General features: G+C 43.4%; 2 protein-coding genes across 3 annotated transcripts in view; both read left to right on the top strand.

Annotated features, from left to right (window-relative positions):
• ADAMTS19 (ADAM metallopeptidase with thrombospondin type 1 motif 19) overlaps positions 1-4,592 on the top strand; it is a 126,960-nt gene extending 122,368 nt beyond the window's left edge. For both annotated transcript variants that reach the window (XM_081880345.1, XM_081880344.1), the window contains exons 22-23: positions 676-853; positions 3,057-4,592. In XM_081880345.1, the coding sequence (XP_081736471.1) occupies positions 676-853; positions 3,057-3,208 (330 nt within the window). In that variant the 3' untranslated portion in view covers positions 3,209-4,592. The remainder of the gene's footprint in view (positions 1-675; positions 854-3,056) is intronic.
• Positions 4,593-6,153: 1,561 nt separating this feature from the next.
• On the top strand, positions 6,154-18,702 carry MINAR2 (membrane integral NOTCH2 associated receptor 2). Its single transcript, XM_081880607.1, has 3 exons — positions 6,154-6,443; positions 17,332-17,577; positions 18,522-18,702. The coding sequence occupies exons 1-3, from the start codon at positions 6,279-6,281 to the stop codon at positions 18,699-18,701; spliced, it is 591 nt and encodes a 196-aa protein (XP_081736733.1). The 5' UTR covers positions 6,154-6,278; the 3' UTR covers position 18,702.
• The last annotated feature ends 411 nt before the right edge of the window (positions 18,703-19,113 follow it).

Here is a 19,113-nt window from a genome sequence, read left to right as displayed (position 1 = left end):
TTGTTGTTTAGTTGTTTAGTCGTGTCCAACTCTTCGTGACCCCATGGACCAGAGCATGCCAGGCACGCCTGTCTTCCACTGCCTCCCACAGTTTGGTCAAACTCATGCTGGTAGCTTTGAGAACACTGTCCAACCATCTCATCCTCTGCTGTCCCCTTCTCCTTGTGCCCTCCATCTTTCCCCACATTAGGGTCTTTTCCAGGGAGTCTTCTCTTCTCATGAGGTGGCCAAAGTATTGAAGCCTCAGCTTCAGGATCTGTCCTTCCCGTGAGCACTCATGGCTGATTTCTTTCAGAATGGATAGGTTTGATCTTCTTGCAGTCCATGGGACTCTCAAGAGTCTCCTCCAGCACCATAATTCAAAAGCATCAATTCTTCGGTTATCAGCCTTCTTTATGGTCCTGCTCTCACTTCCATACATCACTACTGGGAAAACCATATCCAATGCTATTTCATATATCAGAATAGATCCTTCAGGGTTCTGGAAATGCAATTTACATCGCTTGAAAACACATGTTTGGGAGAAGAATGTGCTCCACGTAAGATGGTGCAAAATGAAATTATATTTTCTCATTGTTTTAAATTCAGACATTGAGTCTATCATAACATCAGGCTTGGATAAGATTTTGTTCCATGGGCAAAAGCGCTTACATGTTTCTCTTACCTTCCTTGCAGTGCTCCATTACCTGTGGCAAAGGAATGCAGTCCCGAGTCATCCAGTGCATGCACAAGATCACGGGAAGACACGGCAACGAGTGTTTCTCCTCTGAAAAACCTGCAGCGTATAGACCCTGCCACCTGCAGCCCTGCAACGAAAAAATTAATGTGAACACAATTACATCTCCTAGGTTAGGTAAGCGGTTGCGAGGTCATATGGGGGGGGGTGTGACTATTCTTTGTCTTGTCACATTCATATGCGTGTCATGGTTCCCCAACTCTCCCAGGATCAAAACCATGGCACCGCTGCTCATCCTGTGGGTGGGGAACATTAATAACAATGACGATGATGATGATTTATTTATTTTTTATTTATATCCCGCCCTCCCCAGCCGAAGAGCTGCTAACAACAGTAAAAATAACACAGTTTACATAAAATCACAATCAGTTAATTGAAATGCATTCTAAAATCAATTCATTAGAGCTGTGTTCCAGATCCAGAGTGCCAGTGTGGTGTAGTGGTTAAGAGCAGTAGTCTCGTAATCTGGGGAACTGGGTTCGCATCTCTGCTCCTCCACATGCAGCTGCTGGGTGACCTTGGGCCAGTCACGCTTCTCTGAAGTCTCTCAGCCCCACTCACCTCACAGAGTGTTTGTTGTGGGGGAGGAAGGGAAGGGAGAATGTTAGCCGCTTTGAGACTCCTTAAAGGGAGTGAAAGGCGGGATATCAAATCCAAACTCTTCTTCTTCATCATCATCCTCATGATCTGGAACCCAGGACCTATGCAGCTCCATCTGTGTGAGTTGTTGGAGCCATCTGGTTGCCTAGGATACAGGCAGGGAGTCTGCACATTGCGGGGCTTCAGTGGGAGATTGTTCTATGTTATAAATAACGTGCTATCTTTTAATATGTAAGGGTCCCTTCGTGTTAGGATCTAGCTGGCGTCTGGTTTTCCACTGTGAGAACAAGATGCTGGACTAGATGGGTCTTTATCAGGGCTGGGCAATATATTGTCCAACACAGGTCTGAAGTCCATATCGTGATATGGGTTTCATAATTTTTGGCCTGGCAATATATTGCGAATCAGTGTGTGTGTGATGCAAAATTCACAATGTGGGAAAACCCATGAAGCCAGCCCGTGTCTCTACATAGCTCCATCCTTATTTCAGACATGGTGATATATCAGTGCATCACAATGTTTAGCTCATGGGTAGGCAAACTAAGGCCCGGGGGCCGGATTCAGCCCAATCACCTTCTAAATCTGGCCCGCGGACGGTCCAGGAACAGCATGTTTTTTACATGAGTATGCTATGTCCTTTTACAGTGGTACCGCGGGTTACATACGCTTCAGGTTACATATGCTTCAAGTTACACACTCTGCTAATCCAGAAATAGTGCTTCAGGTTAAGAACTTTGCTTCAGGATGAGAACAGAAATCGGGCTTTGGCGGCGCGGTGGCAGCAGGAGGTCCCATTAGCTAAAGTGGTGCTTCAGGTTAAGAACAGTTTCAGGTTAAGAACGGACCTCCAGAACGAATTAAGTACTTAACCCGAGGTACCACTGTATTTAAAATGCATCTCTGGGTTATTTGTGGGGCATAGGAATTTGTTCATTTTTTCCCCAAAATATGGTCCGGCCCCCCACAAGGTCTGAGGGACAGTGGAGCGGCCCCCTGCTAAAAAAAGTTTGCTGACCCCTGTTATTAGCTGGTGATAATACCACAATGTTGAAAAACAGATATCACCTAGTCTTTTGTCTGGTTCAGCCCTGTTCTTATGCTCCTGTGTTAAATGGTGCTTAAAGGTAAAGTGTAAAGGGACCCCTGACCATTAGGTCTGGTCACAGACGACTCTGGGGTTGCAGTGCTCACCTTGCTTTACTGGCCGAGGGAGCTGGCGTACACCTTCCAGGTCATGTGGCCAGCATGACTAAGCCACTTCTGGCGAACCAGAGCAGTGCATGGAAACGCTGTTTACCTTCCCGCCGGAGCGGTACCTATTTATCTACTTGCACTTCATGCTTTCGAACTGCTAGGTTGACAGGAGCAGGGACCGAGCAATGGGAGCTCACCCCGTTGTGGGGATTCGAACTGCTGACCTTCTGATTGGCAAGCCCAAGGCTCAGTGGTTTAGACCACAGCGCCACCTTACTCCCTAGTAAATTGCATCCTTTATCTCTAAGTTTTGAAGCGTTCTTTTGCCCTTTTTGCTTCTATAAAACCACCTTGTTACTTGTGTTTCATTCCCAAGTCGCTTTGGTGTTGTTGTTTTGCTGCCTGTACGTAAGTGGCTTCCTGCGCTATGCATCCACTGTATGTTTCACACCTTAGAAATGCAATTCAGAGCCGTTGACATATACACCTGCCTTGATGCCCCGTTTGGTTTTGTGTCGTTCCACAGCTGCCTTAACGTTCAAGTGCCTTGGAGACCAGTGGCCTGTATACTGCAGAGTGATACGAGAGAAGAACCTCTGCCAAGATATGAGGTGGTACCAGCGTTGCTGTGAGACGTGCAGAGACTTTTATGCTCAGAAAATTCAGCAAAGGAGTTGACCTCTGGCAGGCAGACTGGCTGGGTAGCTCTCAGCTCTTCACAGCCACACTATTTATAAACACACACAAGAGCACGCTTTTTCAGACCAAATATTATCAGATTACATATAATTTAATCAAATTAATTTATTTTTGCCTGCCAATACATTTTTATTTTTTATTTTGGTTAAACAGCTTTTTTTTTTTGGTTTTGTTTTATGCTCAGAGTTTCCATAATTAATTTTATATGAATTATTTTGGATACATTTATCAGATTTTTTTAAAATTACTATTTTAAATGTTTATATTCAGTAGGCCAATATGTCTTTTTTTCCCCCACCTCCAAAAGACAAATAATGAGGATGATATTGTGCATTGTTAAGTGTGTTTAAGTCCCATTAACTGCAAGTGAGCAGGACTAGCACACTAAACTGTCCACAAGATTGTGCAAAGTAATAAGTCATCATATTACCCTGATTTTTTTTTTTTAGGTTAATAGTTTTGCTGTGTATGGAAATGAGATCCCCTTTATTTTATTGTAATTTTTTTTTATGGTTTGTGTCAGATTGACTTCAGAAATTTTTGCAACAGGTTCTGGGGTGAGTTGATCTAACAGCATTGAACAGGTTATATTACAGAATGTATTGGAAAAATCAATTCTTGTTTTATTAAGGGCTGAATCAGACTTTCCGAACTGTCCCAATATTTATTTGCATGTGACATTGGACCCAGAACATCTATTGACACAGCTACAGCTTCCCAGTATTAATTTTCATAATCACAGCAGCCCATTTTCAACCAACTTAATTGTAAGAATCAATTCCACGAAGTTGTAGGCAGATTCCTTTAAGCGGGCATGGGAAATCTACGGTCCCCCAGATATAGCAGAACTATAGCTCCTATTATAACTGAATTTTTTGTGGTGCTAACCTGGGGCTGATGGAGTCTTATAACATCTGGAGGGTCGTGGATTCTTGATTCCTACCACAGATCACTAGCGGCCCAGCGTGACACCTCATGTTTCTCCATGCCCTTAAAAACATACTGTAAGAAATGATCTACTGTAACTTAGAAACTTTTATAAACAAAAATAGACAAAATGACAAAGTAGGGATTTTAATCATGTGTATGAACATATACTTGAACACAAGTATTGAATCAATTAAACACTGTAAAGATTAACACTGAATCTCGGTTGCACTGTTTGATGTAGTGTAGAGAAACATCGTTCTAGAGTTTGTAACATCCTATGAAAGAAATCTGTACTGTTTTTAAACTTGTCATTTGATCTCAAGGGTTTTCAGCGAACGATCCACGCCTAGCTCTTGGTGCTCATGTGGTTTGCACATGGAGAGAAACCTAATGTTTAACATGAATTGGGCTAAATTTTCAGGTTGTTGTTTTTTTTTTAAAAAAAGTTTTAGAAGATAATTTTGTGATAAGCATTGTTTTTTTAAAAAAAGATTTTTTATAAAATAGTTTTGCAATTTTGTGAAACGTGAACAAGGCAACTTACATTTTCCTTATGAGAAAATTTTGTATGTGAGTCACGTGATTTTTACATCTTCAATAAATATATATGTATATAAACTCCATTTATGTATATCTTCCCTCCCCACAAACCTTATAATGTTGGTTGATTTCTGTTGAAAATAAAAAATGAAATGGAGAAAACCAAATATGTGAAGGTGGACCACACTACCCATCTAGCGCAGGGGGATTAGCCAGCATGGTGCTCCCAACATGTCTTGGACTAGCAGTCCAGTTAGCAGACTAACAGTCCTAGCCAACATGGCCAATGTAAGCCCAACAGTTTTTGGAGCACTGGTCTTCAAAGAAATATTATGAGGATAAATTTTAAATTGCTATTTATTCGTCAGTTCCTGTTCCCTGCAAAGGGGGGAGGTTTTAAGTCCTGTTTTATTTCTGTGGAATGTAACCACTTTCACTGCCAGACACTCGGTCAGGCTGCATTTTTAGCAAGTTGTCCACTACACAATTTCTTTTCTGATCCATCACCGTGCCAGCTCAGACTTCATAAGTGTATGTGGGATATTAAGGTCTTTCTACCACAATGTGCAGGGACACGGGTGGCGCTGTAGATTATACCACAGAGCCTAGGACTTGCCGATCAGAAGGTCGGCGGTTCGAATTCCCGCGACGGGGTGAGCTCCCATTGCTCAGTCCCTGCTCCTGCCAACCTAGTAGTTCAAAAGCACGTCAAAGTGCAAGTAGATAAATAGGTACCACTCGGCGGGAAGGTAAACGATGTTTCTGTACGCTGCTCTGGTTCGCCAGAAGCGGCTCAGTCATGCTGGCCACATGACCCCGGAAGCTGTATGCTGGCTCCCTCGGCCAATAAAGCGAGATGAGCACCGCAACCCCAGAGTTGGTCACAACTGGACCTAATGGTCAGGGGTCCCTTTACCTTTACCACAATGTGCAGTGCTGTATTTCATGCCAGTGATTATCTTGTGACAGTCAAGAGTGTTTTCAATAGACATCTGAAATGCTGCCGTAGCAATAAAGTTGGGATTGGGTTTTTTAAGCTACATTTTACATTGTAAGCTCTGGTGTCATTTTTATGCCTACTTGCTGCAGAAATTGCTACTTCTGCAACTTTTGCTGCACTCATCCCGGGCATCCGGTAACTGATCATCACGTTTAGAGCTTTCCTTTCACTTCAGACCAGCTCTTGGAAACATCGGCTAATCCTTTAAAGCAGCAGTTCTCAACCTGTGGGTCCCCAGATGTTGTTGGACTACAACTCCCATCATCCCTGAGCTCTGGCCTTGCTAGGTAGGGGTGTAGTTGTAGTTCAACAACATCTGGGGACCCACAGGTTGAGAACTGCTGCTTTAAAGGATTAGCCGATGTTTCCTTACGCGTTGAGAAAGGCTGCTTTAAAGGGAGCAGCCATGTTGCTCGTTTTCATGTGCAGACAATAGGAAATGTATCTGCCTGACACCAGTCAGCTACAGTTTCAGGTAGGAGAAAGGCAATATCCTCGTTCACTTAATTAATTATAGAAGAAGTTGGGAGCTGCTTCAGGGTAGAGAAACGGGCTTTCACCAATATGTAACAGAGAAACATGGATCTCTCTGCACTGCCAAACAACAACCACCCCGACAAATTCCTGCAGCTAGACGTGAAATCCTTAGCAAAAACCTCTGTCTTTTTACAAACCTGGCTAGCAAATTTTCCAGACACACATTTTACTGGGCAACAGCAATGGCACAACAGAGTCTATTCGCAGGTAAGTAGCTAGAGCCGCAGATTCACCTCTACTAATTCAATAGTGTGTTGTACCTTTTACAGAGAACTTCACTGGACTGTGAAACCTTATATCCCATCTTGGGAACATCCCTGACTTAGCTTAGCTCCTGTGCTTTAGACTTATGTGGCTTGATATTTTAAATTCATTTTTGCTGGCATGATCGTCACATGTTTTTGGTAGATATTGTCGTATGGCATTAAACTGGAGGGCTTCACAGTCAAACCAAACCTAAAGGAGGCAAATCTGAGGGGCGAGGGAATACACTTTAAAATGAAAGCTAGCAACCACTGATCAGTTGGTACCACTTCAAAACAATCACCAGTCCTCTCTGGTCTCTTCCCTATATGCTGTTTATCGAGCATTCATCCTGAATTACTTGCACAAATTTGCAAGGAGGTTATAGAATACTGGCAGATTATTGAGCATTCATCTTGTTGGTTTGCAGGGAGCTCATACAATGTCACGTCAAACAATTCTTACCCTAACCTTCTCCGGTGCAGCTCCCCATCACTTTTCCTATAGCCAAAAATCCAATTGGGGGCAGGCAGGCATGCAAATGTGTTATGCAACTTGAATTTACTGGTATGCCGTTGAATCTCACCCACAAAAGAAGCATCTGGAAGGAACCTTCAATTATGAAGGTTGTGACAGAGATGCTGTGTGGGAAAGAACCAGGGCTGGATTTAGGTTTGATGAGGCCCTAAGCTACTGAAGGTAATGGGGCCCTTTATATGTCCAGCTGTCCTTTGTCAACAAATTGTCACTTTTGAGTGTGTGTGTGTGTGTGTGTGTGTTGAAAATATGCTATATGGTAATTTCTGGACCTAGTAGGTATCTAAAGCCATTTGCACATGTTGCCATGCCACCAGTCCATGCAGAATGTAGGCACCCTATATACAGAAATGAGAAAACCAGTGATATTTTAGGGAGCAGACTAGCAGACGGGGCCCATTACTTACATCTAAGGAGCCTACACCACACAAAACACTGTTGCCGTAAGCAGATTTTAGTTTGTTTTTTTACCTTATATTTTGGAAATGTACATCCAGTTTTTTCCTTTAATTTTTTTTTAGGCCCCCAAGAGAGTGGGGCCCTAAGCTATACAGTGGTACCTTGGGTTACAGATGCTTCACGTTACATACGCTTCAGGTTACAGAGTCCGCTAACCCAGAAATAGTACCTCAGGTTAAAAACTTTGCTTCAGGGCGAGAACAGAAATCTTGCTCTGGCGGCGTGGCGGCGGCAGGAGGCCCCATTAGCTAGAGTGGTGCTTCAGGTTAAGAACAGTTTCAGGTTAAGAACGGACCTCCGGAACGAATTAAGTACTTAACCCGAGGTACCACTGTAGCTTGTTTAGCTTATACGTAAATCCAGCACTGGATAGAACATATGTTCTTTAAACACTAGCTCAGCTTATCTCACTTGTGTCACAAGAACACTTGGGACACATGTATAGGGACCCTCACTTCTGAGCACAGGACTTGAGACTTATTGCCACACAGCTCGTGATGGCTGCTGAAGACGTTGATGTGTGTCCACAGTAAGCCAAGTGTGCACATTCACCAACATTTAGCCTTCAGCAGCATTCACTGTTTAGTGCTGTTTTTCAAGCACTTGCCAATGTGCCGAATCCTGCGCATGGCCATCTAGAAGAGACTTTAAATGCTTTCCCCACAGCAACCACACACCCTTGGTTTGCACAACCCTTTAATAAAATTTGATTTGCAGCAACTGTTACACTAAAGAATTTGGATTTCTCTCCCTTCCCAGTGTATGTGTTTGGTACCTCATAATGCAGATCAATAAAAACTCTCAGGTTTCTCTGTCACGGCTTAGAGGAGATTCCCTTTTAAAAGAAGAAGAAGAAGAAGTTTGGTCCAACCTGGCAGAGAGAGAGAGAGAGAGAGAGAGAGAGAGAGAGAGAGAGAGAGAGAGAGAGATATGTGGGGCATTAAAAGAAACCCTATATTTTAAACCTTCAGAGAGCTTTCTGGGAGAATGTCTTATTGAAATGTAAAATTAAACAGAAACACATTCCTTAATAGGTCCAAACTTATAGCCTGATCTTATCCATGCTAATTTAGGAATAAGTCTGACTGATTTCAGCAAGTTTTACTTGAAAATAATTACGTTTGAGATTGCCGCCTTAATTGTTAACGCCCCCCCCCTTGTTTTAACGATCAAAAAATAAGGAGAAAGTGCATATGTCTTACGTGTTCCAGATATCAAAATAAACATGATGTACGCACTGTGTAGAATGAATGCTTGATGAATAGCATGTTTTGTTTTAGGATGAAAGGCCTAATGAGGTTAAGGGTTAGTTAAGACCGGAATAGGAGAGGGGGTTTCGTGTTCCTTTTCAGAAGAGATGTGAGTGACCTCCGGGTTCCTGAAGTCATTAAACCCTGAAAGCCACCTAAATTCCCAGCCCTGGAATTCATTTTATTTTAACAAACACTTGCTTCTTAGGACTCACTGCCTCCGTGCTGTGTTTGTGAGATTGTCACGACCTTTACCGAGAGATCATTCAGATTAATGTGCCCCCCTGTGCTTCTGAAAGTGCTTTCCTTTGCCTAAAAGTGTTTTCATTTATTTTCCACCAGATTCTGAGGCCGCCATGGCAGGTAACTCGGGTTTCAGACCAATAGTCTATCTTTTGACTTTTAAAAAAATCTGCTTTGGGGGAGTCTATTTCCTCCCCTCTCATCTAATTTCAGATAATGGAAGGTAAAACCTGCCCAAGCCTGTTTGGCCTTTGCAATGAAAATGTTTGCTCCATGAAAGAGAGAGCAGTCTTCCTTTTCTTTGCTAAACCACACACTTAGACTCCCTGGCCCCGATCCAACTACACACGTGCGGCAGCAGCTGGGCTTGTGCACAAGGATGCCTGTTAGAAACACCAAAAAGCCTGACAATTAGCTGTTTGGTGCTTCAGAACATATGGCCACTAGGTGGAATGACTACAATTAACCTTCTCTTTCCCCTAAACAAATTATACACCCTTTGTTCATCCACATGAAACCCATAGGAAGCAAACCTGTCTCATTATCATGCTGCAGGTGGCAAACTGAACCCGAAAGCTAGTCATTTTACCTATGGCCACCCAACAAATTCCAAGCTCAAACTGAACTTGTGCCCAGCTCCACACCACAATAGCATTGCAATTGGAGGGTGTGAGACTCTTACTAATAAGACCATGGCTGCAGATTAATCTTAAGAGATGTGATGTTCAGGCTCTTTCCTGGCAAGCAGCCACAAAAAAATCCTAGAACCTGACCTTTGTGCCTCTAGTCTAGGCTATTCAAACCCTCCAAGTGTCCCCATTTTCCACAGACACTCCTGGATTTACAGAAGCCACCCCAGTTCCTGATTTGATCCCAGAATGTCCCATTTTTCCTTATGACATCCCTATTTTCATTGGAGAAATAGAGGAGGGGATGGAGTTATGTGACTCATCCAAACCAAGGAGATAAGTAACTCTACAACCTTTAGAAGACATCTGAAGGCAGCGCCTTATAAGGAAGGTTTTTTTAAATGCTTAATGTTTTATTGTATTCTTATGTATGTTGGAACAGTGGCTGGGGCAGATGGATGGGGTATAAATAAAATGATGATTGAATAGTCAAAACAAAACAAATTCCTTCCAGTAGCACCTTAAAGACCAACTAAGTCAGTTCTTGGTATGAGCTTTCGTGTGCATGCACACTTCTTCAGTGTATCTGAAGAAGTGTGCATGCACACGAAAGCTCATACCAAGAACTGACTTAGTTGGTCTTTAAGGTGCTACTGGAAGGAATTTGTTTTGTTTTGACTATGGCAGACCAACACGGCTACCTATCTGTAACTGGATGATTGAATAGGATATCCCTATTTTCATAGGAGAAATATTGGAGGGTATTCTATGCCCAGGGATGGAATAGCATGTGATTAACCTGGGGCATTTGGAAATACTAGTTTGTTACAATACCAAACAAGTCCTTTGCCACAAGAAGAAGACAAGACTTAAGTAAAGCACTAAACTTATGGTACAGCACTACCTAGCAGTTGGGTGTGTTGCTTATATATTCATTACAGTAGATTTTCCTGTAGGTTATCCCTACAGTAAGAGAGCACATTGAGCCATACCACGCAGACTGGCATGAACCAACTAGGGCAACTGAATTACCCATCAAATATAGACTTTAGAAAGCCAAATTAAACACACGAACTTCCAGGAAAATTTGTAGCATCAGGATGTAAGAGGGTTGTGTGTGAACTGCAAAAAGCAGACATGAGTTGGCTAGAGGTTGTCTGATCCTCAGGTTCCAAAAAACAATTTCCTGCAGGCTTTCCCTTTAATGGTAAGCAATCAGAATTCCATGTGGAGGCTTTTATGATGCAAATAAAGTCGTAAGCTTCCTCCCTCCCTAGATTTAACCTCTGTAGTAGTCGCAGCGAGGACTGACTTCAATGCCCATCTTCTTGCAATGCTTCCACTTACGCTTGGACACACCAGCCAGTTTTACAGCCTGTGGACCAAGTCACATGGCCTGGGGGGGGGCAATTATACTTCTTTCTGATCTGTCTTTGCTTTTGGTCCACATGTGCTTGGAGGTGCAGTTGCCTAAGCCACTCTACAAAGTGCGAATACTTGAACAACGTTGCTCATGGTGATGATAAAAAATGAGATCTGGATGCATCAAAGTTCTCAGACACCACCATGCAGCTGATCAGTAAGGACCAATGGGGGAGAAAACCCATTACTGAATGTGACCTACTCACCCCCCAAAAGTGGCTGAACTGAAACTAATTGACATCTTTGAAGACAAGACCTGCCCTGCTGAATCATCTCCATGCAAGCCAGTGTTCTGCTTCTAACTGCAGCCAGCCAGATGCTTTTGGAAGGTCACAGAAGGTCAGACATTCCTGCATCGCCAGATGCTGTCCATGGCCCCTACGAAAAAGTTTCGTTCTTCTAACAATTGCTCTCACAATTCCACAAGAAATTTCAAACTCCGGCACTAATTCATCGTGTTAGGGGGCAGCCAATGTACCGTATTTTTCGCTCTATAGGATGCACCGGACCATAGGACGCACCGGACCATAGGAGGGGGAGAACAGGGGAAAAAAATTCTCCCCCTCTCTGCTCAGCGCCCCTTCAGCAAAGCGGCAGGAGAAATGGAGCCCCTTCAATTTCTCCTCCCACTTCGCTGAAGGGGTGCTGACCAGAGAGGAAAAACTGTGCAGCGCCTCTCCAGCGAAGCGAAGCCTGGAGAGCAAGAGGGATCGGTGTGCACCGACCGCTCTCACTCTCCAGGCTTCAGGCGGCTATCCGCAAGCCTTTGGAGCACAGCGGGAACTCCTGCTGTGCTCTGAAGGCTTGCGGATAGCTGCCTGAAGCCCCCGGAGCACAGGGGGAGTTCCCGCTGCGCTCTGGGGGCTTCAGGCGGTTTCAGCAAAAGCAACACGAAGCCTCCGGAGCACAGGGGGAGATCTCCCTCTGCGCTTCGGAGGCTTCGCATTGCTATCGCTGAAGCCAAGGAGCCTGCATTCGCTCCATAGGACGCACACACATTTTCCCTTAATTTTTGGAGGGGGAAAAGTGTGTCCTATAGAGCAAAAAATACGGTAATTCTCTTCAGACGTGGTTGGACTCCAACTTCCATCAGCTCTGGACAGAATGGTCTGTAGTCCAGGATAATGGGAATTGTAATCCAATATCATCTGCCAGGCACCACTGTGGCTACTTCTCTTTAACAGGGCGATGCCTTATACAGATCAGGCCAATTGTCTCTCTAACTCAGCACTGTCCATTTGAGCTGGACAACACCTGGTTTTCAACATAGTGATAGATCACCAGCTCAACATTGCAATATATATATCACAATGTCTGAAATAAGGATGGATCTACATAGAGGCATTGGCTGGGTTCACAGTTTTTCCTGCATTCTGATTTTTTCTGGTGCCTGCTCATGATTCACATCCCCCTGCAGAAGGCAGGGGAGACTTGAGCTGGTGGAGTTAACGGGTTGCAGGAATGGAGAGAAGCAGTGGCTGGCTTCAAGGTTTATCCCACATTGTGATTTTTGCATAGCACACACATGATTCGCAATATATTGCCAGGTCAATAAATATGAAACCCATATCACGATATGGTCTTCACAGTGGTTTTCGATGATATATCAATATATAGCCCAGCCTTACTGTCTATTCTAACTGCTACTAGTATTCAAGGCTCTCAGGACCCAGGGGTCTTCCTATTACCTGCTACCTGAGATGACAAGGATTGCACCGGGGCCCTTTTGTGTGCACAACATGAGATCTGTCACTGAATAAATGATCCCTCTAATGGCCATCCCCAGTAGTATGTGGAAGCACATCTGTGACCTAAGAGTGTACTAACACCACGGCACATTGTCTCTTAAGAGTACAGTGGTACCTCTGGTTACTTACTTAATTCGTTCCAGAGGTCCGTTCTTAACCTGAAACTGTTCTTAACCTGAAGCACCACTTTAGCTAATGGGGCCTCCCACTGCTGCCGCACCATCGGAGCACAGTTTCTGTTCTCATCCTGAAGCAAAGTTCTTAACCTGAGGTATTATTTCTGGGTTAGCGGAGTCTGTAACCTGAAGCGTATGTAACCCGAGGTACCACTGTGCATTCTTATATCTGATTTTCTTCTTTCCCCCCAACACTTTTTAAAATAACCATCACACTCAGATCACATTATTTTTATGCCTTTTTCCACATCCATCTCCCACCCCACCCTAATAGCACTAGTAGTAAAATAGCCCTTCTTTTCCACATCCAGTTCACAAGCCTGAGACACCATTAGCATCTCTGAAGAACTTTAAATACATAATAGGGTGATGAACTGACGGCACACACACACGATAAGCTATTGCGGTGGTGCCATTTCAATTAGGCTCATGAAAGCTCGAGGGGGCAAACTACGATTCACAAAAGACACGCAAAATAATCTGATCTGAGGATATGTCAGGGCTCAGAAATGGCATATGGAAACTGACGGGAGCTAAAACTGCAGCTGGCGGGCACTGCAGATCGATTCACTCCCTAGCAGTAGCCGAGGATAATTTTAGAGCTCTAAAACAGACTTGGCAACTTAGGCATGTGAAAGGGGTGTGAATGCCAGAATCCTCCTGCACAGGGTTTCTTATAATGATTTCCTTGCAATCTCTCTGGCTGCAATCCGAAAACAGACAGCAATTATTTCGCATTTGATTACATCTTTTTCTCTGCTTTGCAAGCATGGTGTGTGTACCTGCAACCTTTAATGGTGAGCAATCAGAATTCCATCTGGTACGCAGGTATCTTCCCAGATAGTCTAGTTTATTCTTCCCATGATTGGCTCCCTCGCTTCTTCATCTGATTGGCTCTGAGAGACGCTGCTTGTTGGAAGAAGCATCCTTTTCCTGCACGTCTTGCTTTTCAAACCATGACTTGAGCCTGGGAAAATCCACAACTGATTTTGTTTTCTGCTTTTGAAGCAAGGGGAAAGGGAATGAGGGGTTTGCCTGATGCATGGTGGCACAGGATCGCAGTTCACGGTCGTGGCTTCTGCTTGGAAACCGTGAACCTTGTCAGGAAGTCAACATTCTGTGAGTTTACACGTAGGAAAGAGGAAAAGGTGCTTTCTACTCTAGGTGCTTCGACCAGAAATCTATCAGAATCCAGATCAGTCAGTTTTCCCACTTCAAGATGCATCTGTGCCAGTATCACCAACAGCAACAATTGTTTGATGCAAACTCCCAGCTGGGAATATGTACTTGGTCCAATTATTGTTTGTTCCTTATGAAAATATTGACCCTTGCAGGAGCAGGAGAGAGAGATAGAGAGAGAGAGAGAGAGAGAGAGAGAGAGAGAGAAATGGCTTCCAAATACAGACGAACGCCTCGCAAGACGGAAAACCCGCTAGACGAAAGGGTTTTCCGTTTTGGAGGCGCTTTGCAAAACGAATTTCCCTATGGGCTTGCTTCGCAAGACGAAAATGTCTTGTGAGTTCCTGCGGGGGTTTTTCCCTCCCCCCCCCTTTTCTAAGCCCTAAGCCGCTTATCAGCTGATCCGCTAAAAGCCACTAAACCGCTAATAGCGCTAATCCGCTAAGCTGTCAATGGGCTTGCTTCGCAAGACGAAAAAACCGCTATACGAAGAGCCTCACGGAACGGATTAATTTTGTCTTGCGAGGCACCACTGTATAAAGAAATATATTTACTTCGGACGGTCTCAGTCTCAGTCAGTTTTATTACACATAGCCAAAGGCTGCCGCAATGTACACAGAATTATTTGACAATTAAAAGAAAATGTACTGAATTGGTAAAAAAAGACTAAAAACATTTGTATTATTAAAACATTACGTACTCTAGACAAAGCTATAAAAGTACCCCAATGTACAAATAAAAACATTAAACAACAAAATTCATAAGCTAAAATCATCACATGGTCACTAATGTTAAAAACAGTATCAATTAATACAGTGTGCAATTTATACTCAGAGTTTCGTGACAAAGATAGAGCATAGCCTGAGATAGATAGATGGGATCAAATAAATTCATCTCCTTTACAGTTAATGGCTACCTTGGCTATATAATTTGCTCTAATTTTCCTAGCAGCAGTTGCAAAAAGTGCTACCCGCCAGGTCACATACTTATCTGTGTCTGCAAGGAGATATAACATCATGTCAAGGGGGTTCTGGTCAGGGGACCCTGTCATTATAGGTACCAAAAATCTTTTTCTTGCATCATTATATAACGCACAGTGCAAGATATAATGCACAAGGTCCTCTACTTCAGAACATCCCCTAATGCAAACACGTTCGTTTTTTGGTATGCCTCTGTGTCTCCCATCTCTATAAGCAGAGCTTATTGTATTTAGTCGTAGCTCTGTAAAAGCTTTTCGAAGCTGTGCAAATACTTCGGACTGAGGATGGCATACACAGGAAGGGGACAGTGGGCAGAGCGGGATCCCTGCATGAAAGACAGGGTAGAAAAAGGTCTCCCAGACTGAGATACCAGGAGAAGAAGTAGGCTTAGGTGGGAGATGGGAAGGTCTACTCTGTGTGTAGATAAATGATTGGATATGTATATATGATATGAATATAGTAAAGGGCCCTACAGTTATTTTATCTCTCTTTCTCTCCTTTTTCCTTTTTTAAATTTATTATGTTTTGTAAACTAGGTTGATTTTTGGATTTTATGTTGAATTTTTAAAGCAAAAATATTATAAAAAGTAAAATTAGGCTCGTGGTATCTATTAATTAAGTACTGCCTAATTAGCACCAAGGTGTAGTACTATGAACAAATAATGAGAGAAATTTGCATCCTTCACCGAGTACGAAAAGTGGGTAGTAAACTCTCGTCCTGGGAGTTTGACCTACATGCCTGGAAGGAAGAAAACTGAAAGAGGCTTGGACAAAGGGGTCAGCCTCTTTTCTTTGGCCTTAGCCCCACCCCCGGCAGGCCGTCCATTGTCCTCCCTGGCCGAGGGCGGGTCAAAGGCCAGCCCAAGAAGGTGGGAGGCACCCGCCCAGGTGAGCCGTCGCTCGGTGCCGCAAACCCCGCCCACCTGTGGGGAAGGGAGGGCGGAAATTCCTTCAGAGCAGAAAAGCATGCCAGCTGAAACAGTGTGCCAACCTCTCATAAAAAAAGGGTAGGCAAAAGCAGTAAGTGGTCCTGACAGGGACGTTTCAACCTCTCTTGAAGATGGGGGCATCAGACAGCAGATTCACCTCCCGCCCTCTTATGCCACAACTGAGAGGACAAGGGAGACAGAGCAACTGAGGCAGTCAGCTCATCACTTGGCCGGCTGAATCAACCATTGCCCCCCACCCTGCTCCCTTTGGGCTCGTTCTGTTGGTTGCTTCCCTCTTTCACACTGGCAAAAAAATAATAAATCCAAAAGTATCTTCTCAATCTACAGGCTACTTCATGCGACCTGTTAATTAAGCATTCATTCTGCTCTGCTTTGCACAAAGTGTTTTTTTGTGTGTGTGTGTGAACATGCTTAGTGTTAATGGAGCATTTGTTCTTATTTTTATGCTGGGAGGTTGCACAGCAATGAACATGCAGCCATATTTCTGAGTTGCTTGTGGGGTATTTATCTGGTCATATCCCATTTATCTGGGGTTCATATCTGTCATTTGTTCAGTCCACACTTTTCAGCACATTTCCTCACCACTTTCCTAACCACAAAAAAGAAAGAAAATATGAAGTTTGTCTGTTTGTTTAAGCAGATTCAGTGTTCTAGGACAATAATATGCTTTAATATTCTTTAACTGTGCAAAGCTAAATTCCTGGCATGAGCTTGAATTTCTGCTGCAAAATGCTGATAGTCTGGAGGAAACCTGTAATTCAACTTATTAATGTGTAATAATCATTGTCTTTTGTGAAATTAATGATACCTGGCTAAAGTTTGGGGTTTTGAACTGGGAACTTTGAATTGGCATTCCACTTCCAGGGTGAAAAGTAATAGGAACTCTCTCGCTTTGGTGATGATGAATAAGGAAATATTCCTGCCTGGTGTCAGCTTTGGTTGCATATGTAGGTAAATTGCTGCTTTAAAATAATGTGTTTTGGCATCAAGTTGCTTTGTATTCATCTATATCTGAATTCCATGAATAATCGTTGAATCTTAGTCAAGCCTTTCTTGTGACCAGGTTGTTAAAGAACTTTTCAGATTCTTATAGTAATTTGACCATATTACAAGAACAAAGATGACTGTTCCTCTCAATAGAAGATTTTCAAAGCTAGGAGGATTAGCTGATGATTACTGTAAAGGGCTTTGTTAAGCTCCAGAGGAAGTCTGTGAAATAATATGCTCTTAGGTAAATGTTGATGACAGCCTTCATCCTTTTCGAATGTGTCTCTTCCAGAGAGAAAAGAAAAATTTACGTGAGCAGCCTGTCGTGGAAGTGAGTGAGCCCCATCCTGCAGCGATAGATAAAGCTCTTGGAAAACACATTACACCAATCACCTTGAAATCAACCATCAAAAGAAATCCTCTTTACAGTGATGTCTTCCCTGATGACAGCTGGAAGGAAGGGAAAAAATACCCATCCTGGACTGTCGAAGACTACGACAGACATTCCTTAAACTCTAGCCTGGCTCACTATCTAAAGGTACAGTTCCGCAAAATCGCATCTGCCCCCACAAAAAAAATATACTGGGGTCGGTAATGTGATGCCCATAGACACCCATAGAGACCTTCCCCGATTCACACATGTCCTATCCCCCAGCTGAAATTAGACATGAAAGAAACATTCTGTTTCAGCCAAGTCAATAGGTTGGGGTAATGCCAGCAACACTTTCTCTGGTTTGCAAATATAAGCATGGGCCCCAAAAGGCTGGCAACCCCAGAACTACACTGTTTTATTTGTGCCTGAGATACTGGACATTTAAGATACTGGGGAAATTGGGTACCGCGCAGAGCAAAGGGAGCACTAAGCTTTGGGACTGCTTGCAGAAGCCCAGATCCTAAATTTTGGCTCTGTGAATGGGAAAGCGCTTCCATTCATGGAAGGAAAGTTGCACTTATGGGAGGGGTCGTTCTGTGAATGGAGTAAGTTTCTATCGACAGCACGAAAAGCCAGGATGCAAAGCAGATTGTGTTTTCCTTCTTTCTAAATTGTTTATTGTTGCTCCATTAAGCTTCCATGTCAAAGACAGAATTCTAAAGTTTCACAAGTATGTAAACTGGTCAATCACACTGAGTCGGCTGTGCACCTTTTTAGGTATGAAGGTGCCCACCCCCCATCTAGCCCTCATGCTACTAAGTGGAATTCGTTCATTCCCCCCCCCCAAAAAAAATCCGGCCCCCCACAAGGTCTGAGAGACAGTGGACCAGCCCCCTGCTGAAAAAGTTTGCTGACCCCTGGTCTGAACTGTTGCAGGTTGGACCCTTGGACATATCTGGGGTGGCCATAGTTCATTTTTTGGTGGCAGCCAAAATATATTCAACTGCATGTTGTTGTTGTTGTTGTTGTTGTTGTTGTTGTTGTTGTTGTTGTTGTTGTTGTTGTTTATTGTCTATGCACAAGAAAGAACCCAGTCATTTTTCTTACAGGAAAACCCAAACGATCTGCAGTACTGGTTGGAAGATATTTACACACCAGGATATGACACCCTGCTGAAAAAGAAGGAGAGAGAAAGGAAACACTCGCGATGTTGCCTCATTGCGCTGCTTCTGACATCGCTGGTTTGCGTCATCATAACAACGGTGACAGTTTGTGTTCTGTTTACCTGATACAGCCAAATTCAGCCAATAAAAGTTTCTGGACAATGCTTTCCTTTAAAAAAATTTTTTTTACTGGAAACTGCAATCTGTAGTTTTGTTTTCATCAAAGGGCTAAAAACATCACACAGCGTAGTTGGTTGTCTTTCAAAAGCCACAGTGATTCCAGCATTGCAATCCATTTTTGAAATCAACAGCAAGGTACCTCTTAAATGTGATGACTTTTAAATTATACCCTGAGGGAAAACCTTCTGTACTGAATCTGTCAAAGGCAAGCAGGTCATCGATTGATTCAGTCTCCTCAGTGGTAACTCTGAATAGAGCCAGCAGAATCCAATCTATCTTGTGCCTCTAAGGCAAGGGTAGCCAACATGGTGCCCTCCATATATTCTGGACTAGAAATGCCAATCTCTCTGATGGGATC

Source organism: Podarcis erhardii (genome assembly GCF_964252035.2).
Source record: "Podarcis erhardii genome assembly, chromosome: 11".
NCBI lineage: Eukaryota > Metazoa > Chordata > Lepidosauria > Squamata > Lacertidae > Podarcis > Podarcis erhardii.
Note: the sequence above shows the minus strand (reverse complement) of the source record. Positions and strands in the feature narration are given on the sequence as shown.